This window comes from Phaenicophaeus curvirostris, chromosome 1 (assembly GCF_032191515.1).
Source record: "Phaenicophaeus curvirostris isolate KB17595 chromosome 1, BPBGC_Pcur_1.0, whole genome shotgun sequence".
NCBI classification, from domain to species: Eukaryota; Metazoa; Chordata; class Aves; order Cuculiformes; family Cuculidae; genus Phaenicophaeus; species Phaenicophaeus curvirostris.
In genome coordinates this window covers 132,884,192-132,908,443 of record NC_091392.1, presented here as the reverse complement: position 1 = coordinate 132,908,443, position 24,252 = coordinate 132,884,192, and the positions used below count along the sequence as shown (strand labels likewise).

General features: G+C 40.1%; 1 protein-coding gene across 2 annotated transcripts in view; it reads left to right on the top strand.

Annotated features, from left to right (window-relative positions):
* The window catches only part of CLCN4 (chloride voltage-gated channel 4), a 42,091-nt gene extending 18,076 nt beyond the window's left edge, over positions 1–24,015 (top strand). For both annotated transcript variants that reach the window (XM_069875194.1, XM_069875205.1), the window contains exons 4-12: positions 800–987; positions 6,370–6,492; positions 8,101–8,307; positions 8,400–8,480; positions 9,086–9,631; positions 11,731–11,917; positions 14,336–14,734; positions 21,011–21,227; positions 22,730–24,015. In XM_069875194.1, the coding sequence (XP_069731295.1) occupies positions 800–987; positions 6,370–6,492; positions 8,101–8,307; positions 8,400–8,480; positions 9,086–9,631; positions 11,731–11,917; positions 14,336–14,734; positions 21,011–21,227; positions 22,730–22,820 (2,039 nt within the window). In that variant the 3' untranslated portion in view covers positions 22,821–24,015. The remainder of the gene's footprint in view (positions 1–799; positions 988–6,369; positions 6,493–8,100; positions 8,308–8,399; positions 8,481–9,085; positions 9,632–11,730; positions 11,918–14,335; positions 14,735–21,010; positions 21,228–22,729) is intronic.
* Positions 24,016–24,252: the final 237 nt, after the last annotated feature.

The window sequence follows — 24,252 nt, the reverse complement described above, 5'->3', positions numbered from 1 at the left end:
GTATTTCTGGGACAAGGCAAAGATGAAGAGATCACCATCTCAGTCTTCAGATTTCCTGAAAATGTATTAATGGCTACCAGTAAACATATAGTTGACTTCTTCTTTCCATTTTGTGTGAGAGGGGGCTGGAAAACACTAAATGCCTTTTCTGTCAGTTGGTGGTTAATCAATGTTTTCCAGAAGCTACGGGCATAGGGGCTGAAGGCAGGTCTGCCTTTCTGTGCTCTGGCTGCTCCCAGCCCCCTTGTATCTGCTGGTGTAGTGTTAGTGAGGACACATCTGCTCTAAGGCTGCTGGCGCTTGGACAGGTTATTATTGCTGATCATCAAATGACCCAGAAAAGGATGATTTTTTTCCTCTGGGGTCTGGCCGCATCGTTTACCTGTATCTGTGTCTAGTGGCCACCGGGTGTCACTGTAGCTCTGTGTAATTACTAGGGGAAAGCTGAAATAAGGGTTTCTTTGGTACTGAGAAGATTCAAAGGATAATTTTATTCTGCATGTTTGGATTGCTAATGAAGAGCCTAATTCTGTTAAGCTCATAAGTCAGAATCTGACATCCATATTGCACTGAAATAATCCTTCTACAAGGTTGCTGTGTTGGGACCAGTAAGCCTGTAGGAAAACATACATATCCTCTTCCTCCCATACCCCTGAAATACACAATGTGGTTTAAGACCTGCAGTTAGCATGTGTATAGAGACCTCATGTGAAGTCCTGCTTATGTCAGCCAAATGGTGCACCATCCCGGGACAGATTTTTTAATGTCACCTTTTCTTTTTCTGCATTTCTTTTCCCAGGCACATTAGCCGGAGTAATAGATTTAGCTGTGGATTGGATGACAGACCTGAAAGAGGGAGTCTGCCTGTCTGCCTTCTGGTACAGCCACGAGCAGTGCTGCTGGACGTCTAGTGAAACTACATTCAATGACAGGGACAAATGTCCCCAGTGGCAGAAATGGTCTGAACTTCTTGTAGGCCAGTCTGAGGTAGGGGAGACCTGATTAGATCAGAGTCACAGCAGGTCGGGGAATGCACTTTATCATACTTGCTGATGTTCCCTCCAGAGAGTTCCTCTGAAAGAGAAAATAATGAACTGAGAGCATTGCAAAAAAAAGACATTTCCACAAGCAAGATCTGCTTAACTTGGGAGAGATTCTAGTGTTTCAATGTTACGTGTGATGGAAATTGGAAAACTGCAAGATCACTCCCTCCTTTTATCAGTATTAAACCAAAAGTGTTTCATAACACTTGAAAGATAATCACCAGGGGACTTCAGATGCAATCCTTTTTTTTTCCTCTATTAAACACAATTTTATGGGACAAAACAGATGACCCCTGACAAATACACTTAAGACGAAATTTTTGGGATTGCAGGTGGTTTTTAGGTATTCAAATGCTGCAAGAAGTAGTGAGAGCTGTGTCAGAACTGCTTGTTATGCCCTTGCAATGTGTTTCTCTATCAGACACCACAATATTTAGCTGGTGGCAAAAGCTGGGGAAATAATGGACAGGAAACGAAAAAGCTGATCTGGACTGAAATGAAATGAAACTTATCTTTTAAGAATGTTTTCCCTATGTTTTTTTTTCTTTGTTATGTTGTAATTTTAAATAGAAGGAAAGTTATTTCAGAGCAAAGCAGGTGAAAGTTTTGTTTTGAAGACATCAGAAGAAGTCTTCCTATAGTCGTTTCTACAGTTGGTAGATGGTTTTGTAAAAGATACAAAAAGGATATTTTATTTTCAACCTAAGCTACTTTTACTGAATAATATTGATCCCTTCACAACCTGAATTTTTTGGCAGAAATATTTTCCTGGATTTCCCCTGCCCCCCTATCTATACAGGTGACTTGAATATGACAAAAAATGAATATGACAGGGAGGTGGGATGAATGTGGCTTTGAAGAGAACTGGGTAAAAAATATCTGGTAGTGCAGTTTGTCAATAATAGGAGAAGAAATTGTATACTTATATGGGAGAAATAATGTCCACCCAGGCAATTAAATAATGGGTAACTTGTAGAGAATGTTCTGGAACTTTCCCCAGCGTGGGGTGGTCAAGTCCTGCAGAAAGCGTTTGAGTCCTCCTTCATCCCCATACAATTTTGTAATTTAGTACTAGATGAAAGCATCTGTGAATATGTATAGCCCTGTTTCCATAGTTCTAATTAACCATAGTGAAAGTAGTGGGTGCTTACTGTTCCTGAGTATTTCCATCATTTGATAGCAGGCAGAAATCTCTCTGTGCAGTTGCTGGTCCACAATGCCAAGCCTCCCTTTGCTAGAGGTTTGCTAGGTTTGTGCTGGTCTTCATCAACACATGGTTTGTGTGGTTATATCTTTGTAACAGTGAAGAAATATTATCCTGGTATAAAGCTGCAGGACTGGGGATGATGTTGTAATTTAAGAGAACAAAAAAAATGTGAGAAGGGAAAAAAAAGGAGAATGTTCCAATTGTTAATGGATTTAGAAATCTTGTGCATGTGTTTGACATGCTTTTACTCTGAAAGGCTGGGATCTATGATTGGAGCATATTCTCGAAAAAATTTATTGCTTTCACCTGCTACTCAAAATCAGCAGACATGACTGTTGTATGCTGAGGCCAATAAGAAAGGTATCAGCTATATGGGCATTGTGAAACTGTACTCACTTTATATTCAAATTTGGCTTCTTACTCGCTAGTATACTGTCATGGTGGAAAAAAAAAAGAACCTTAATCTTGGCTTAGTTTTAGGGTCTTTCTCAAAACAAATGGGCCTCTAAGATCTGTGGGTTTCTGGCTGCCATGGCCTGATGGATGCTGTAAAAATTAATAACAGAGCTGTCTATTACTGTTACATTGAAATCCCAGGAAAAGCTCAACAAAAATGTGAACACAAGAAGTTAGAATTCTGTTTTGCAGCAAAAGGCTTATGATACGGGCAAGTTTTGCACGATTCCTGTAGCTGCAGAGGACTCCAGAGGGATCAAAATTTGACTGTGTTTCAGGATAATTCTGCCTTTTTTAAATTTTATTTTACTTCACTTTATGCCTGACATTTGGGTGACAGCCCTATAAAATGCACAGTGTACTACAGGACTAATTTGGAGCACATTTTAGACAAAAAGTACTTGGAATAGTTTCCCTAAAGGTACTTCAGTCAGACATGTTTTCTTTTTTATGCATGACTGTGACTCTTTTCTCATCATAGCCAACTAAATTTGACATTTTTAGGTCTAAGATTCAGATCAGTTCTTCCTTGTGGTTTTGCCGATTTACGGCTGTGATAAACCTTGTACATATGTTCTTACTGAGAATTGTAACATTTCCTGTGGCATCTCCTGAAAAATGTTTCCATTCTAGTCCTCCTATAAAATAAGCCCAAAGCAGAGCCTTGATATAAATTATTATGGAAAACATAATAGCACAGCAGATACATACTGGGCTATGTTATCTTTCTTAATCAGTGTTTTGTAGGCCAATGATATCCTTCATCCCTCTGGTCCTGAACTGTTTCCAAAGAGCAAGTGAAGAGTTTTTTTTAATGTGAGAGAATTTCAAACCTCTAATTCACTGGAGGATTGAATGTGTTAAAGCACATCAGACGTCACCCACTTCAGCTAGTTCTCTAGCCAATATCTGGTGACTCAGAGCTTTCCTATTCTGCACATCTAGCTTGGTCTCAACCTCAGTTTCACTGGAGGTGAGGACCCCATTTCTGGTGCTTTACACCTATCAAGGGTAGAATACTGGACCCTGTGTCTTCCGTGGCTCGCAACACTAGATCCAGCAATGGACTGGATTCTCATCCGAACCTCCTGTCCTGAAGCTGAGACTTGCAAAACAAGGAAGCTCCCTTACACCAACAACCCATTTCCCAGTTTTGCAGCCTCATATCTGTCAGCCTTAAGAGCCTTGAGGAGACACCGTGCTGCAACATCCACAGGATGGAGTCTGCAAACTAAGGGATCCCAAGTCGAGTCAGAGTAGAGCTCTCAGCCTCTGGAGAAGACAACCATTGGTCAGGCATGGATAACATCCTGAGAGACATGTTTTATTTCCGTATTCTGACGCTTTGGCAGTTGTTTTCAGTTGTGCTCCATTGGTACCTAGGCTGGACTGACACCAGGTCTGAAATACTGTTAGGTCTTGCAAACTAAAATACAAAGTTTTCCTCAGTTCCCCTGCATAATTCATTACAATTGCTGCCAGGGTGAGTCCTACGAGCCACTAGTGAGAAGGTTCTTGGCAGAATCATCTCTGCTGATGAGCATTTTTGGTCTCTGATTCTAGTGCACGTGCTTAAGACTTGTACTGATTCAGGGCCTTAGTAATGGCATGTAATGGATGAGAAATGAGCCATTTGCTGTACTGTGTTACCACTTCACTTCCCAAAGGTTTTCCTATTATTAATCATTAGAAATTCTTGCAATGGGACCTGCAGAATGCCAGATATCTGGAAAATGTAACAACGAGAGTTGTCCCAATGGATAGGATTGAACTGGCTGTATAGACTCTTCTGGGGTCCTGCCATGGTGTTTGTGTGATTGCAGTAATGAGATGACAGAGTTTTCATGTGACTGCTGAGATATAAAAGACAAGGAAGGAAAAAGAAACAAAGTTAATTTGACTCCAGTGAATTTAGAAGAAAGACTGCAGCTTTTGCTGAACATTGTAGGGCCAAATTGCTGTAATGGCATTGGTCGTCTTTGGAGTTACTTCAGGTTCATGCTGAGAGGAGAATTTTGCTCTGAGCAACATATCCAGAGTTTTCTCTAGAGGAAGAGTAAATATTGCCATAGCTGTTTGTAATTGAAAGCACTAGGAAAAGGCATTCGTGAGGAAATGAGACCATCTTCAGCTGTAGCAACAAAGATCCATGGTTACTATCGACGGCTGTCAATCACTGTAGGTGTGGGATTCATGACTGTTTAGTCTTAGGGCACTAGGGGATGGCACGATATTACTCTTCTGCCATTAGCAGCAAAGCCATCTGCTAACTTCAGCAAGCACAAGAGAACCTTAACAAATTGCCCTGCATCCAAATATATGCGTAAGGATAAGGACAGTGATTCCCTTACTGTCTTTCCAGTTGGACCAAGACCTGGAAAATTAGGCTAACAAGCATTTGCACTGGTAAACATTAATATCTTGCAGGCTTGCAAACAGGGAGACTTCTCAGCTCTAGATTTTTTATGACCAGGAACTGGTCCTGGCCAGCTCTCTGAAGACACAATATAACTGATTAATGCCTGCTTTCATACTTGATTTATCATAATGTTGATATCCAGGCTGCTGTCCTGCAGAGCAAAGGCAGGGGCCCCGGTACTCCTGAGCAGCTGGGATTGCACCCAGTAGGAAGAGTTCATATAGAGGTGAAGGATTCATACCAATTCATGCACAGAGGTTCATCTTGTTTTCATTCTGTTGTGTCATGTTTCTAGAGGAGATTGTGTGAAGGCCTAAGCTCCTTGTATTAACTGGATGTATCTGACTAGATTCTCTTTTGTCTATGTAGGTGGTGTTCTTGAAATTAATCTGAAAAATTATGCTTGTAAAGAGGGAGGGGTATTCTATGGCAGGTTTTAACAACAGTTTTGACTTGATCATTTGACATAGGTAGAAAGCTTGAAGGTCACTACTGATTATGCTTTCAGCATGGTACTGCGCAGTCAACCATTGCAAATGATCATTAGCTTTTCCATTCTGTCAGTAAAGAAAAGATATTCTGTCTGAAGATAGGTTTTATTATTGACTGGAATCCTTTTAAAATATCAGGGTAAAAATGATTGAGATGCATCTAAGTGGGATCTGCCAAGCTATTGGGTTTTTATTCAAATTTTTTTCAACCCAATCATAGATAGCATCATATAGAAGGAAATAATTTATTTATGGGTTTACTCTTTCTGTTTGTGAAGTGAACTGGCTTGTGGTATATGTAGGGATGGCATTTGAAAAGACCAGCATCTGCATGCAGAGCTGGTCTTTGAATACCAGCTCTCAGAAAAAGATGTATCAGAATGTCATCCTCTGTCACCCATCATGGAATGAAACAACAAATTACTTCATAAGGTGCTTTTTTATCACCAAGTACTTTTGCCCTTATGAGAAATTTGTTTGATGGCTTGCAACTTTTGTGTTTGGCTTAATTTTTAGTGCTTGAAAGATGATCTGTTTAAGGTGTTTGAGTCCCTTGCAAACAAACTATATGGACTGCGTTAGGTATATATTAGTATGTTGGAGTATATAAAGCCACTTGTCCTTTGCGAAGAAAAGCAGCAGCCAGCACAGAAATGAAAAGACCAGACTCTATACCATCGTGATCCCTAGTAGAACTGTGATATCTGTCAACCTGCATTTGTCTAACAATGTTTGTTACTGTTATTTTTCTAGGGTGCAAGTGCATACATTCTAAACTATTTTCTATACATTATGTGGGCTCTATGTTTTGCTTTCCTGGCAGTCTCCCTGGTCAGAGTGTTTGCTCCCTATGCCTGTGGTTCTGGAATCCCAGAGGTAAGTTTTTCTTTGTAGATGAATATTGAAAAAACAAATAAAACAAAGAAAAGATATTTAGTCACTTTTCCCTATTTCAGAACTGTACTATGAGACAGCATAGGAACAAGAAGACTGTCTTTCCATCTACATTTCCATCTACACCTGCCTTCGTTTCTTTGTCTAATGTGCCTTTATGGTGCCCATCTAAATTTTTCATATTAGAAAATATTCAAATGCCACTGTGACAGGTTAATGTATGTACTTCATTGCCAAAGCTTGAATTAAAAATCAATGGCTCCCAGTCATCATTTTGTGGACTCCAACTTTTTATGGCTGAGGCACATACTCACTAGAAGATTATATAGAATTTTCCTTGGATTAAATTACTTGGGTCTTTTACAAAACCAGTAATTTCTAGGCTAGGCTTCAAACTAAACCAAAGTAAAATAAAGAGGGAGGGCTACAAAGCGAAGGTTTCCTAAGCTATTGAAGATGCAAGATGCCTATCATTTGCAATGCCTGAAAACTGTCTGCCTATCTATCTTCCGCAGGTGGTGTCCTTTTACACCATTTCATGCTTGCATGACAGCATTATGGCAGTCAAAATCTCTGCTTGTTCTCAATATTTTACATGTTGAGCCTCAGTCCCTGTGTAAGCTGTTAAAATGAGGAACCTTGTAATTCAAACAGTGTGACCACTCAAAATTCTTTTAAATCAGGGCAGTCTTTGGTTAAAACTACTATAGAACCACTGGGATTACTCCTTAGGAATCTGGCAGACAATCAACAGCCCAAATTCTAGAAATCTTGGCATACTTTTTTTCTTCATCTCTAGGAGAAGCATCCAAATATTTCATAGCCAATAGGAAAAAAAAACCCACCACAAATAATTTGAATTACCTAAATAATTTCCATGTTTCAAAGTAGTCACATGAGTGTGTTTGTTACATATTTGATATATCTGTACATGTTTTTTAAAAGTTTTAATAGTTATATGTAAATCTAGTTTCTGAGTGGTAAATCTGTCATACGAGGTGATACTCAGCTACAGTCCATTTCCAGGGCTAGAGTCCAAACCCAAATCCCACCCTGCAGCCTGCACATCATGCATATTCGTTATGCTCTATTCTAGCCACTCACATGCAAAATTAAGAGGAAATATGTAAAAATAAGACCCTCTTGGGCTTTCTCATTTCATAATACTTGCATGCTTTCATGGCATGGTCATTCCAAATATTTAGAACTTTTTTCTTGTTTTAACTGGGAAAAGTCTGTAGTTGTTTATTTGCTTTTTTCTGCTTTGTTAAAGATGAGTCTAATTTGACTCTGATCCTGTAAGCCAAGGATATATGTAACAGTTTTGTATTTCTGTTGATCTCTGTAAGACTCTGTAATAATGCAGGGGACCACCCATAAGAACAGTAAAAGAATGGTCTGCTTAACCCCTGCTCAGCTATCACTCTGGGAAGGTTGCCCTACCTATGGTTTCATTCTATCACTGTCTCTTCTCAAGCAGTATGCAATTTATTATTTTTTCTTTAACTCTGCTGGGGTTTTAACTCCACTTGAAAGTTCACAGTAGAAAAGGTTTCTTCAACTCTTCAACATGTTCTTCCTGCTTTCCAGATAAAAACCATCTTGAGTGGGTTCATTATTAGGGGCTACCTGGGAAAGTGGACACTTTTAATCAAAACAGTCACCTTGGTTCTGGTGGTATCTTCAGGCCTCAGTCTTGGAAAAGAGGGTCCCTTAGTCCATGTGGCCTGTTGCTGTGGAAACTTCTTCAGCAGCCTCTTCTCCAAGTACAGCAAGAATGAAGGAAAAAGGAGAGAGGTGAGGTTGGCTCAAATAATCTCTTATTTCCTTGTCCAGACACTCAGTGTTTCAAAGGACTCATGCCTTGTATGTAAATACTTGCTTTGAAGGTGCTCTCGGCTGCAGCAGCTGCAGGAGTTTCTGTTGCGTTTGGGGCTCCAATTGGAGGTGTACTTTTTAGCCTGGAAGAGGTGAGTGAGATCTGGCAGTTCACTTGCTTCAATAGAAGTATTTTCATTTGATGCCTTTTTCTAATATTCCTCTTTATTTTTCAAACATTTATATGCTTTTATTTCATCTAAGGCAAAAATAATGTTTGATTTCTAGTAACAAGAAATTATAAGCTTATTTTTCTTCTAAGACAAAAATAATATTTGATTTATAGTAGTAAGAAATTACCAGGTATTTTAGCATAATTTGAATAAAAGAAGAGCACTGGCCTTTTCAAAACAAATAGAATTATTTAATCGGGAAATTTATCACTGTGCTGAGCTTTCTCAGCTTGTTGCATGGGCCAAGCTGCCGAGCACCTGTCTTACCATCTCTTGGATTTTGATTTATTGATTTTTTCACTGATTGCTGGTCCCTGTCTGATGTCTGAACATGCCTTTTCTGATATCTTTGTGAACACATTCTGGCTGTGGTAAGCACTGGTGCTCCCAGTAAAGCCAGACATAAAGAGCCAGAGATAAAACGCACAGTGATGGCTTACTGTGCACAGTGCTCCAGTGAGTAATTAAAGCAAACACCCTTTTTCATGCTCAGTGGAGTGTTTAAGTTCTCTGTTTCCTTTTAGGTTAGCTACTACTTTCCTCTTAAAACCCTCTGGAGGTCATTTTTTGCTGCTCTCGTGGCTGCTTTCACACTGAGGTCCATTAATCCTTTTGGAAACAGCCGGCTGGTCCTGTTCTACGTGGAGTACCACACCCCCTGGTACATGGCTGAGCTCTTCCCCTTCATCCTGCTCGGTGTCTTTGGCGGCCTCTGGGGAACCCTCTTTATCCGATGCAACATCGCCTGGTGCAGGAGGCGAAAAACCACCAGACTTGGGAAATACCCGGTCCTGGAGGTTATAGTGATAACAGCTATCACTGCCATCATTGCCTACCCCAACCCCTACACCCGGCGGAGCACCAGTGAGCTGATCTCGGAGCTCTTCAATGACTGCGGTGCCCTGGAGTCCTCACAGCTCTGTGACTATATCAATGACCCAAACATGACCCGGCCAGTGGATGACATTCCTGACAGACCTGCCGGCCCTGGAGTCTACACTGCCATGTGGCAGCTCGCCTTGGCTTTGGTGTTTAAAATTGTCATCACAATATTCACTTTTGGCATGAAGGTAAATCAGGGACAGGTGCAGAAGCTGTGTCACCAGCGCAGGCACAGATGGGTCGTCAACAGCAGCTCTAGTCTGTCTGGAAGGGCTTGTGTGCTGCTGACCTACACCCAGACATACAGATGTAGTTGAGATGTCTTCTGGTTCACTTGTTCACCAGCGCTTTGCTCTGTGGGTCCCTGTCACAACAAAGGGATGAGCCCTGCTTTTCTACCTTCTAGCCACCTGCAGTTTTATTAAGTGAAAAAGAAATCTGGGTGTGAATTTTAATTCTTGCCAGTAAGCAAATTCCAGATGATTCCCACTGCAGCTGTCCTTCAGCTCTCTCAGGGATATGGACTATTTACATTGTTGTTTGTCTTGTTGGATTCATTTCTTAATGTGCCCCAAGGTACAATGCTCAGAGAAGTAATAGCTTTGAATTTACTGATTTTAACATTTTAAACCTCACAAAAAATAGAGAAGTAGCTGAAAATTCTAATTTTTAATCTTTTTAAGCACTGTATCTTGGGGGAAAAAAAAGAAAAGAATGAGTGGGAAGACTGACAGATGTAACATTTGATTATTCTGGACTTGCAAATTTTTTCTTTCATTCCTCATCCTCCTCATAAATGGGTGATGAAATGCCCAAGAATAATTTATCCAAGCTTTCAATACATACAAAGCTGTTTGTGGTGAGTTTTATATATCTGATTGCTAGATTCCATATAAAACACATCTATCTGTCTACAGCTCCCATTATCTGGGCATTTAGTTCCAGATCTGGTAGCAGCAGATGATGGGAAGATGTTATAACTATATGTTATGTCACACTCAAAGCTAAAGGATCTCATCTTTATCTTAAAACCTGAGCTGAAACTGAGGATCCATCTTTTAGAAGGCCTGTTACCCTCAAAATTGTAGGAAGTTGTTGGAGATTTGCTTTTCTTTTGTGTTGTCTCCATTTGGGATGTCTGTGATAGCAGGAACTACTGAGTGGCAGAAGGTCACTTAGATCCAGTGACTGAGTCCTGCTGATTTCCTGAACAGGGAAAAGGAGTGGGAACTTTAAAGCACAGGCAGAATATTTCTGAAGGAGGATTTGAAATGAGATGCCCTTCACTGCAGAAAGTGATTCGTGCTGGGGCTGGCAGCCATTTGTTCATTTGTTTAAAGACTTGCTATCAGCCTTAATGCCCTTGGCCCAGAAGTTGTCTAGGAAGCTCAGAGTATATTTTCAGAGTTAAAAAAATGTAACAACCTTTCCTCTAAAATGAACAAAATCTCCATTCAAGCCTTTGCAACAAATCTGAGTTGTCTTCTCCACAAGGAAATTTGTCTCCAACTTGACAGGTGCACTGGACATCTAAGGGGAAATACACTTACCCAAGGCAAAGTACATTTTCATTTTCTTTTTCTTTTTTTTTTTTTAGTTTTTCATTTTGGTACTGTTTTTTAATGATTTGTGACTTGCCTTTATAGCAGACACGAGAAAATAATTCACAGAACTTACTGGAAAATATATAGCAAACTGAGATGAAGAAATAGCTGCCTCTGAGCAGTGAGCCTCCTTTCTCTAAATTTTTATTCTGTGTTTCACACTTAATTTAAAATCTGGTCTGATTTAGCCTGGAACAGCAGTAATAAAACTGTGAAATACTCCGTGTGACAGAGGTTGAAATCAAGATGTTATTTTCAGTTAAGCTTATTCTCAAGCTTATGACAAAACCATCAGCAGCTCCTGATTTCCTGCTGAGAAAGCAATACATGCAAATCCAGGAGTGTCTTGATTTTAAAAGCAGACTGTTATTGAGAAACACCATTTATCTATCAATGTCAGTATGATGCAGCAGGTAGGATTCAAAATTACTTTAAAAAATGCATTAAAATTTTATAAAGCTATTAATACACATGTAACCACACAAACACAGTCACTACAGAAGCCTACCTATCTCAGACCGCAAAGAAAACATCACTGTAGGCTGCCAAAAGGTTGTGGCTTTCTGAGCTAGCATTTAATGAGTAAACTGGATTCTGTTATCACTAATAACAAATTGTTTGTTTAACAATTTTATTACTGGTCATTTTTGTCAAAGTGCTCATGTGTCCATATTTTATTCCAGATCCCTTCAGGTCTCTTCATTCCCAGCATGGCTGTTGGGGCAATCGCTGGCAGGATGGTTGGGATTGGAGTAGAGCAGCTGGCGTATCACCATCATGACTGGATCATCTTCAGGAACTGGTGCAGACCTGGGGCAGACTGTGTCACGCCAGGACTTTATGCTATGGTGGGAGCGGCAGCTTGCTTGGGTATAGTAACTGCTGATCATTTCCTTCTTGTGTGGATAACACTGATGTTTGGGCACCAACAAGTTGTTTATCAGGGCTTTCTGCTTGTGTTAGGTGTAATGCTGGAATTACAGCATTATCAGCTGGAATCTGAACTTAATAGATGTGATGGGCTAAAGTATGGACAGCTTCCTTAAATGGTCTCTCCCATGATCTGTCAATCAAAAAAAGAGGCTTGCAGTAATTGTGCAAAAGCACATAAAGGGAAAGAAAAGAAATTAAATTTAAGCTAGAGTTTCCAAGGAAAAGTGGTATTTACTTTTTTTTTTTCCTCTTTTGGTTTAATGAAATCCACTCTAGCTGGACAAAAGCTAATTCCTTGTTTAGACTGTGCTCTCTGTCAGCTCAGGAAACAAAATTCCCAGTTCTGGTCAAATTTTAAGCTACACGGAGGTAAAAGTACTGGGTGCTATTTTGGCTGTGTCACAATATGGTCGACTGTGCTGTCTTTTTGTTTTGACCATAGGCCAATATCTGATTACATTCAATCAATAGGATTTATTGGATATAACAGGAATGATCTGTTAACTATTAAAGCAAGTTCATTGAATAATACCTCACATATCAAATTTCTTGTCATAGATGCAACAGGAATGTTACAAGCATATCATCTGAACACATTTTTAACTGATTGTATCTTTCCCCTTCTGTACTTGTATGCTCTACCTCTTTTTGTTGTTGTTAATACTGTCATTAGATGATGAAATTATAGTGGGGAGGCATAACACATGATTAATGTAATTGGGTAGATTTGAAATGAAAGACATACTCAGAAAAGAGATGGAAAAGTTTCAGTTTTGGAGTCTCATGTTAGAGAAGTAGGATCATTTCTGTGATCAGTTATAGAGGAAGGAAGGGTGGGATTTTCTTGTCTAAATTTTTCATCAGTAACGTAGACATCAACATCTGAGCTAGTTGTGTTGATACCCTACACAGTAAAAACAGAAAAATGAGAAAGATCAGCCTCATCTGGCAATAGACCAGGCAAATGAACAGATGAATTTGGCCTCAGAAGTTCTTATTTTTCTCCAGAGATTATAAAGACAGTCTGGATCAACCCTTTTGATGTGAACAGCTACAGCAGTGTAGACATATAGAAATATCTAGGATGATTCTTACTGTCAAAAACAGTGAAGCACTTCCTCTTGTCCACAAATTATCTGTAGAAAATGTTCATAAAAGAGATTATACACAAAATTTTGCTCTGATATTCCTGTTAACCTGCTAGTCAGCAATCACTTCCTCTTTTGAAAGTTCCAGATCAAGGTGCAGTGATTTTAATAGTGTGATGAGACAATCAGTAGAATGGTTGCTGCTAGTTCTTAAGCCCAAGACCTCTTACTGTTGCTTAGAGTAAGAGGTACAGAGTATTAAATGATCCTTACTTTGGCATGCGCTCAGCTTTTCAGAGTCAGAAGTTTAAGGCATTCCTCAAATGAAAGTTGCTTCTGATTCATTTTGTTAAATTATAAGCAATTTAATTTTTCAGTATGCTTCTAGATTAAAAGTGTTTTTTAATGATCTGTTTCTGATTTCTCTCATCTAAAATGGTCCTGTATTTTGAAGCTAAAACCAGCAGATTTATTACATTTACCTTTTGAACAGAGGCAAAGAAATGTTACCTAATAATTCAATGATACATACACGCTTGTCTGCAATTATGTGATTGTTTTTATCCTTTAATGTAAACCGAATGAGTAAAGAGATTGCTTATGAAATTAATACAGAAAGACTAGATTGAGAAATACAGCTATATCCCTGCCTGCAGCTGCGTGCCTAGATAGACTTGAAGCAAGTTGTATATTGTTCAAACTATATGTTATACTGATACCAAAAGCTAGGGTTTAAGCTGTAACATAGCTCTTGCAGTGGCCCTAAATTGTCCTTACATAGGATTTTGTAACTGTGGCATGCCCAAAGATGATGCTTAGCTTTCTCTTTAGTATGAATCTGACAGGTAAACCAATGTGAAGGCCGGCTCCCAGTGCTCCTACCTGTCCCAGTCATAGTACATAGCTGATTCTTTGAGTCATTTTAGAGGACTATTGGCAGGATTCAGCTTTATTTTCTCAGGTATCCAGTACAGCTGAGTTTTTTGGCATGTTTTCTGGTTTGATAGCTCAGTCTTTTGTATTCATTATTTGCTTTTCAATGTTAGCTTCTTTGGATTGAGCAAGTTCACGCAATCTTTTTGATGAATTTTGTAGTAAATGAAAAATCTCTTTCTTGAGTAAAATAAGCCCCAAAATACTTTACGAAGTTCTTAGCATGAACAATCTTATGCCTTTTTGAGTGTAAGATTCAAAAATATAAATGAGTTGATTCGTATGTGGACTTACAGTGCCCTGAGGGAAACTTGACTGCTTTCCTTGTTGGCAGGTGGTGTTACCCGAATGACAGTCTCTCTGGTGGTCATTATGTTTGAGCTAACTGGAGGCCTGGAGTACATTGTACCGCTTATGGCTGCAGCTGTCACAAGCAAGTGGGTGGCAGATGCCTTTGGGAAAGAAGGGATCTATGAAGCTCACATTCATCTGAACGGCTACCCCTTTCTGGATGTGAAGGATGAATTCACCCACCGAACCCTAGCAACTGATGTCATGAGACCAAGGCGTGGTGAAGCTCCTCTCTCTGTGCTGACGCAGGACAGTATGACGGTGGAGGATGTTGAGACGCTAATCAAGGAGACTGACTACAATGGCTTTCCAGTAGTGGTTTCAAAAGACTCAGAGAGACTTATTGGATTTGCACAGAGACGGGAGCTGATTCTTGCAATAAGTGAGTAGAGTGTCAATGTATATATGTTTGATTTTTATAGGAATTTCGATAGGGTAGCTACCAGTGTTGTTCACCTTAAAGAATTGATAAATAAGAACCAAACCTAACTTTTCCCTCCAAGTCTGGCTTTTACTAGTTGAAAAATCCATAGCTGGAAGCTTTTCTAGTGTACTATACTATCTAGTAGACTTCTGTGAACTTGACTTTTGTGGGCTTGTTTTGCCACCACTCCCAATACAATTCTGCTAGAGACAACAGAGATAAACCCTTTGACACAGTTTCTCACAGCATTCTGCTTCAGAAACTGTCAGCCTCTGGCCTGGACAGGCGCACACTCTCCTGGGTGGAAAACTGGTTGGATGGCCGGGCCCAGAGAGTGGTGGGAAATGGTGTGAAATCCAGCTGGAGGCCAGTGACAAGTGGGGTTCCCCAGGGCTCAGTGCTGGGTCCAGCCCTGTTCAATGTCTTTATCAATGACCTGGATGAAGGCATTGAGTGCACCCTTAGCAAGTTTGCGGGCGACACTAAGCTGGGTAGAAGTGTCGATCTGCTGGAGGGTAGGGAGGCTCTGCAAAGGGATCTGAACAGGCTGGACCACTGGGCTGAGACCAATGGCATGAGGTTTAACAAGACCAAATGCCGGGTCCTGCACTTGGGGCACAACAACCCTATGCAGCGCTACAGACTAGGAGAAGTCTGTCTAGAAAGCTGCCTGGAGGAGAGGGACCTGGGAGTGTTGGTTGACAGTAACTGAACATGAGCCAGCAGTGTGCCCAGGTGGCCAAGAAGGCCAATGGCATCTTGGCTTGTATCAGAAACGGCGTGACCAGCAGGTCCAGGGAGGTTATTCTCCCTCTGTACTCGGCACTGGTGAGACCGCTCCTCGAATACTGTGTTCAGTTCTGGGCCCCTCACCACAAGAAGGATGTTGAGGCTCTGGAGAGAGTCCAGAGAAGAGCAATGAAGCTGGTGAAGGGGCTGGAGAACAGGCCTTATGAGGAACGGCTGAGAGAGCTGGGGTTGTTTAGTCTGGAGAAGAGGAGGCTGAGGGGAGACCTCATTGCTCTCTACAACTACCTGAAAGGAGGTTGTAGAGAGGAGGGTGCTGGCCTCTTCTCCCAAGTGACAGGGGACAGGACAAGAGGGAATGGCCTCAAGCTCCACCAGGCGAGATTTAGGCTGGACATTAGGAAAAAATTTTTCACGGAAGGGGTCATTGGGCACTGGAACAGGCTGCCCAGGGAGGTGGTTGAGTCACCTTCCCTGGAGGTGTTTAAGGCACGGGTGGACGAGGCGCTGAGGGGCATGGTTTAGTGTTTGATAGGAATGGTTGGACTCGATGATCCGGTGGGTCTCTTCCAACCTGGCTATTCTATGATTCTATGAAACTCAACTCAAATGCCTAGAAGTTTTGTTGGAACCACATGAAAAGCCACTGCAGTTCTGAGCTTCCTGTAGTATCCATGGGTTACTGGTAGCAGCTGGGACAGTTGTGAATCTTTGTCATCCTGTGATGAAGTGCAAGTCCCTGTGCTTCTTCCTGTCGCAATATCTCACTTTTTCTCGCATGCAAACCCTTTGCACTAGAGGTGGAAAGTTTTTCAGTGGAAGATGTTTGGTAAAGATGGCTGAGTTTTGTCAAGCATCCAGTGGATAGCTGGCTGGTTGCCTGAGAGCCCTATCCAGGTCATTACTGGTTTTGACCCATTAGGTCCTTTCCTGGTTGTCCTGATGACTAAGTGGAGATTGGAAGGATGGATATATTGAATGAAAGCAAGTGTTCCTACCTTCTCCATACCCAAGGCACAGAGAACTGCAGAGGTCTGCGAGTCTGGCAAACCAGCCCCAGACTCTGTGCCCAATTCTGGCACTCCTGTGGTGCTGAGTGTCAGCTGGGCAGGGGGGCTGCCGGCTGGGCATGGTTGCCTTATACTTTGCAGGGGAGTGGAATGTCTGTCATGTCCAAATCTCCTTGTCATGGAATAATTCCTCTCTGTGTAGACTGATTTCATGCCTGTATTTTAGGCACCTTTAAAAAGCTGTTGTGTCCGTTGGAAACTGCTATATTCTTCAGAAAAGAAAACCCATAAATGGAAAATCAGGGCTATTTCAGAGGGCCACTTTCCTGCTAACTTCTTATAAAGTTAAAATAGGATTTGAAATAGCGCTCTTTAAAGAACATGTTTTTTAATGTGTATTTATTTTTGCCCTCCTGGATGTATAAAGACTCTGCCTAAGTGATTAGACCTAAAATTTATATTCTTTTATTTAAGGACATTCCTGTCATCTCATCCCATAGCAGAAAGTCACCAATGCTGCATCAATACTACATGCAGAAAAAGAAAAAAAGTGACAGAATCTAGTTTTCTCCCTGTAAGGTATAGTGCAGAATTCTTTTCAGTAAGAAATTATTTTCTTATTTTTTTTCATTTCTGTGGTGTAATTGTTGCTTCAGTTAGATACAATAGATTATAAAATGAAGTCATTTTGCATTTAGTTATATCACTAATTTCTCAAAACACAGGAAAGCAGAACAGGCCTTACTGCCAATTCTACAACTCCCCTAATTGTACAATTGTAATTTAACTTCCAAGGAGTGTGGGAATCTCACTTTTTCATTAAAATCCACTGTCCCAGATTGATCCTTCCTACCTCCTCCAAAAACAAGCAAAAAAAAGAAAATCTCCATGAAGTTATAATCTTGTACACCAGTCTCAGTATGAGAGGATTTTAAAGACACCAAGATTAAGTCTGAGGCTGCTAGCTCCAATACCTCTTTGAAAAAACCTGATTTTCTCAGAGGGCTAATCTTCTTTTGGTAGTAAGAAAAGATGCCTTGTATGGCCAAGATAGAGAAGTAAATACATGTCTGAAGTTTCACCAAATCAGTAAATGCTAAGAGCTGATATAATTTATAAAATAATTTGTATCTTATCCTGCTTTTGCTAATGATTTTCAAATGCCTTCTGCATTCCCCTATGAGAAAAAAACCCCAACTTAATTACATATGTTTGGCCTTCTCTGTGTCTGGCCATGTCATGGCACTGTCTGTGCCATGTCATGGTGTAAACACTTGCTGCCACCCTAACTTTATAGCCTTTCGTGTTTCCCTTGCAGGGAGGTATGTGAGTTGGAGAAGTGAAGATGCAGAGCCCTCACTTTAAAAGCAGAAACATCAGACTCTTGTCTGAAGCAAGTCAGAGAAGTCTGAGGAACTGAGTCTTTTGATTCAGGTTATAAATGGCAACGTAGTTGAACGGACTTGCTAGGAGAGGTGTGAAAATGTCTGGCTAGGCAGCGATAACAAAGAAACCAGTTAAAAATAAGCTCAGCAAGCATTTTATATAAAAATGTTTTCTTGTTCAAAAACTGGTTCTTCGACATCAATGTTTTCCAGAGGAAAAGGTACTCTTTCCTGACCAGATCTAATTAAAAGCATCTTTCATAGGATCTAAGGCAGAACTGAGATTTAAAATTCAAAATGTCTCTGCATAGATAAGTTTTCCTAAAATTCTCAGCTGTCAGTGACCTTTGGTGACCCTTCATCTCTTGGGTTGAATATGACAGCTCCTAAAGTTGTTCTATGCTGACTCTATGATAAGTGGTTGATACTTCCATTCTGGTTTGTGTCTCTGTGACTTAAAACCTGGATTTGTTTTCACTTTTCCAAAAGACATAGTATACGGTTTCAGTACAGCACAGGGCAAAACACTGGTTTTGCACCACGATAACAACTTTTTGATTGCTAATCCTTTTCCACTGAAGGCCAAAGTTGCTTTGCATTTGTTGCAGAAGAAGTCATTGCTCATCATTACCACAGAGTATTTAATGTGTTGCAAACCTTCACCTCAGCTTTCTTCTCATGGAGCTGTACACTAAGTCTCCTTAAACTATAAAATTACTTGCCAAGAGACAAACCTCATGTGTGATGAAACATCTTTAATTCTTCTGTTTAGTTTCTTATCTCCTGGCCAGCCTGACAGCATCCAGAGATACTGGAGTTACGTCTGGGAACATTATAAGACCCATCTGTGCAGCACTGCAGCCAGGGAATGAGGTCTTCTGTAAAACAGTCAGGCCCACAGCACACTATCTCTTCTTTCACTGCGTTGTGCCCTGCAAGATGCCTTCTTAATTTAAACTAGCTTTGGTGCCTTTATATGACAATGCTTTCACTATGCAGAGACACGCTTTCAACCAAGAATCTTCAGTTTCTTTCTCTGGCCCAATAAATTGTGCATCAGCAGTGTGGTGACCCTGGGAATACTCTGGGGAAGTGCTCCAATACCCTCATGCAACTGAATTCTTGGATGAAGACAATAGGTGTTAAGGCCTGCATCAAATACCTGTTTATACACGGCTTGTGATTTACATTTACATCATTTCGTTCTTACCAAGTGGAGCACCAAACATGCACTAGAAATGCATCCAGTCTCTGTACAGTGAATAGCAATGTCTCTTCCAGTTACTCAGAAGCACCTTCAGGACAGTATCCTTCCACTGGTCCTTATGGAGTGGATAGGCAGGTCAAGTGGGCAAACTCATCCTCTTGGAATTTGTCTACATTTTAGATGGCACCTACTTTACAAACTTATGGAAGGGGGAGCATTTGACCTTGTAAAGCTTTTCTTAAAGTTAGCCAGCTTCAGAGGCTTCGATGAAAAGGCAGAGTCTTGAACACAAACCAGATGGCCTGTATAATGTACTTTTCCCAGTGTGGAGTTGAGGGAGCAACATAGTTAATATAGGCTGTGAACTGTGAACTCCTGAATATGAGAGGCTGTTTCACCTTTGAGAGAACTAATTCACTGTCTGACTACAAGAGTCTTCTGCATAGATTACTCTGTAAAACTAGACATTATCATCAATTTGCTTTGCTCTTTCTGTTAAGCTATATCTGTTTTCCTCACTCACTGACTGCAAAAATGATCTGTTCTTCTGTTTTACCTTAACAACTCCCCCATCCATTAAGACTACATAAAAAGTCCACCATTTTTCTGATGCCACTGAATTGGGTCAATCATTCAAATTTCTCAAGAGAGATGTTTGACTTTGAGGAGTGTGGTCATGGCTTTCAGTAATCACTGTTGTCCAGGGTCATTGATGCCTTGGGGCTAGAAATGTGGTAACAGAAGTGCTTGGGCCTATGGTTTTGGGTGTGGCTTGGTGAAGGAAATACCAAGCTGTAAAGGGACTTTATCAAAGGGTGGGAGTTACCTTCAGTTTGATTAATGTTACCTCTTACCACAGATCATATATCAAAGAGCAGTGCAGCCATATTCACACTTGAAATTAGATGTATCAATCAAAACAAGATGAGACAAGGTTAGCATCAGTCCTATAAATTGCCATAGGGCTTGTGATATGTGGGGTGAGAAGGCTGAAAAATCATATACTAAACTGATATTAGCCAGCACTGCTCCAATTCCAGAAATATTACAAGGTAATGATCGTTAATTGAAAAAAATGCAGCTCATACTGATCATGTACAGTCCAGAGGTAATGTAAAGTTCACTTCATAGTTTGATCAGAGTATGAATGATAGCTTTTGAACTTTTGAAAGTGGTCATGTAAGTGTTGTTGAGAAAAATCTATTAAACTCTTTTGCTAATATACGTTGGGTTTCCCTTCATTATTTTCCCATAAGTAGGATTTTTTTCCTGCTCTTTTAAAATCTAGGTATGCAAACTCTGTTTAAGGAAAGAAGTGCAAGCCCCACAAAATTCACACTGTGTGCCAGAGAAGTGTGCTGCCCCTGGGACCCTGGGATGTGAATTTGTCTTTTCCTAGCTTTCTGTTCATAAATCCATTCACCATGCCTAGATTTCCCCCACTTTGCCAAGAACTCTTGGACCAAACATACGGCTCCAAACCAGCTGGGACTGTACACAGGCTGTTGAATCCGCTCCTTTGGGTATATAGTAGTAATTTCTGTTGTGATTCTCACAATGGAGGATAGGACATATAATAATTTGAAATCGACAGAAACTGGATTAGTGATATTTGTGAATGCAATGAGCCATGTATTTATTCAGAAAGGCGTTATCCCAACTAAGCAAAATGATGCGTTTGTAAAAATATCATATTTGCATGAAGGGAACAATGTCTCGAAGAAAAGTTTGAGATCTGTAATCTCAGCTTCCAGGACCTCAGTATGTTAAAGTAGTTTTTAGCTACTACAATGTTTGCTTTCCAAAGAAGGATTTTTTTTTTCATTTTCTTTTGTTTTGTTATCAAGCTTAACTCATTGTCTATCTTGATCTTTCTGTTGTACAGAGAATGCACGACAGCGTCAGGATGGAGTGGTGAGCAACTCCATAGTGTATTTCACTGAAAACCCCCCAGAACTGCCACCCAACAGTCCCCATCCACTGAAGCTGCGGCGTATTCTCAACCTGAGCCCTTTTACTGTCACTGATCACACACCAATGGAGACTGTGGTAGATATTTTCCGGAAACTTGGACTCCGGCAGTGTCTTGTCACTCGCAGTGGGTGAGTAGGAGTTGAGTCAGGCAGGCTTACAGAATCTGAGGAGATTTTCTTCAGCATTAATAAAACCACTGTTCTTCCTGTTTAAAGCAAAGTATAGATGGTAGCTAATTATTCAGCACCTCTGTGACAGTCAAGTGAACATCTTGATTTTTGTCTGTTTTGTGTATGGAAGAATAAGGGAAACTTGCCCACTGTCTCTCCAGGGCAGCAAAAGAAGTCAGACTCAGAACCAAAATGGTTCTTGCTGGATGTCACGTTTCATTCTGTTCTCTCAAATTGTAATTTAGATTAGGTAAAGATAACTACAAAATAAACTGAGTCTCACTATCATTCAGTTATCAATAGAGGCAGATCTGGAAAGTAGTATTGTTTGCAAAGGATGTGCCCTCTCCTAGACATCCAGCTAGATGAAATTTTAGTGAAGACTGTGACAAAAATGTCAGTGGAGGAAAACTAACCTGCTCAGCTTTCTTTAAAGGAAAATGGAAGGCATATTAGCTGAAAGTCCACAAGAAACAAAGAATTGTGAGCAAACATGAAATTAGAAGAGTAAAAATCTGTACCATGTGCATCAGAAATAACATCTTGTAACTCCAATGGGATCTGAGCTATTTTGGGGCTACTGCTCATCCCCTGATCCAGTGGTAACAAGAAACTTTATAACAGGATAGCAAAACCAAAGCCATCGTTTTCAAATGGGGAAGACTAAAATTTAGTCATCTACAAAAAGCCTTTTAGTTATGTAAATATATTGCAGCTGTTACTATCAATGCAGTGTCCTCAGCATTAAGAAAATAAAGACCATGATCAGGACACGGATTTAGGTTCTGATTTTAAGTGCTTGGATTTGGAAATGTTGATTTTCAGTCCCAGCACTTACAAGATATGAAAGGTGGAAAAACTGTAACAAAACCCATAGTTTTGAAATTCAGTGGACTAGAAATAAAAGCACTTGAGTACTGAAGGTTAGGAAATTTTTTACTCTTGATGTCAGACATCCCATAGAGTTCATCTTTTTTGACAGATGTAATTCTTTTAGGTTCACATAAAGGAGAAATTACCACTTAAATTTGAAGGAATTATGCTGTCAGACAGTGAGAGTTTTGGAAAGTCTGTGCTTTAGCTTATTTCGTGTATTACTAAACCCCATACTCTAGCTCAGGGCACTGGTGCATTAGATTTGTGCTGTTCATCCTCTGCAGCCTGAGCCTAAGGAAACTCATTACTTTTTTGTATAAAGTGCCAGTAGCTGTAGCTCCTCATTCAGCCATGTTCCCAACAAAAAGAGATAACAACACGAAGTATTTCATTTAATGATCATGCTAGGATAGTAAAAATACATGAAGTGAGAATACTTTGTATAAAAGATAATCTTTGGGGAATGGACAAGATGGACTCCATGAAGGCTCTCACAAAATGTCCCTGTGGCTGAACAGGGGGGAAAGTGGATGATATATGACATATATCAGATTGTTGACCTTCCCTTTCTTTTTCTCTTCTAGGAGGCTGCTGGGTATCATAACTAAAAAGGATGTATTAAGACATATGGCTCAAATGGCAAACCAGGACCCTGAATCTATCATGTTTAACTAGACTGGTAAAGGAAGAAGGAAGTAACCCCAAAGGAATGCCTTCTAGATTAACACAAAGGCTGTGTTTGATGTTTAATTTTTTTTAAAGGGAAAATGTGATGTGTATGAGGAATGGCCCAATATGCCTCTGACAGAAGAGTGTATGCAGGATGGCACTTATTTAATGAGGAAGGCAGTTTAGAAGCTCTGAGCAGCTGCAGACATCAAGCTGTGTCTCCTTAATGAGATTTCCAACAGCTCAGTTGGAGCGTTCATGGGTGTAAGTGATGTGGTGCTTAAAGACAAAGACCCAGGAGTGCCAGTGGGATACATCAATGTTCACAGTAACTCTCAAGGCAGGTGTGAAGACTAGAAGATACTGTTTATGTATAAGCTGTTAACAGATGTAAAGATTTGTGTTCCAAACTAGAGATTGTGTAGGAGTAATGTCAGTTGCTTTTGTTACTGAAATCATCACTATTTATTTGCAACTGAATTATACCATTTTTATGAGGGAAAAAATATCATCATATTTTAAAAAGAATAATTTTGTCATATTCATTTATTTTTGTAAAATTTAAGTGAATCAGGACTGCAGTTAAAGGGGCAAGAACATACTTCAACTAACATCAAAACTTAATGTCCCCTGCTGCCTGCTTTAGTCCTTTGAATTTTATACAGCTTAGCATTACTGTCAATCAGCTTCCATTTATTAATGTCAAAATGTGACTTATTTGTAAGGATTTATTATTTCACTATGCAATTTTGCATACAGGTACTGTAATATTTAGTATTGTGTGGTTTGCTGTGACAACAGGAAAAAATATAGAAACCCGTCGCGGAATTTTCAAAGGCACTAAAGGGAGACTGCTATCCAGCTCTCATCAATGTTAGTAACATAGACTGAATCCCTCACCTGTCTCCCCTTGTGTACATCATCTTTTTTCACGAACTAATGAAGCTCTCTATTGATAGCTGATTCTTAGTTTAGTTCATCATTGCTATTTCTTGGCATTCGCCTTCACTTGCCAAGAGATTGCTGAACTTAAATTAATAGTAACAGACATATTTTGTAGCAGATCTACTCTTTATGCACCTGCCAGTTGTAGGACTATGGAATCCATTCCCACATCACTGTGGCTGGACAAGATCAAAAGGACTGAGAATGCAAACAACAATAACAAATCTTTATTTATTGATCTCCAAGTCAGTCAGGTAAAAATGCTAATTTTTCCTAAACCCTTTACGTAGTCCTACATAAGATGCACAGTATCAGGATTGTCTGTGTTAATATACTCGCACTTTAGTCAATACTGCTATTAGTAACAGAAGGCCAAATTCTACCCTCAGTAACATACAATCCACACTGCTTTATACCTATAAGCTTAAAGACTGGAGACAGGTTGCATCTCAATTTATATGCCTTCAATTCCCTTCAGACCCTCCCAGAGTCT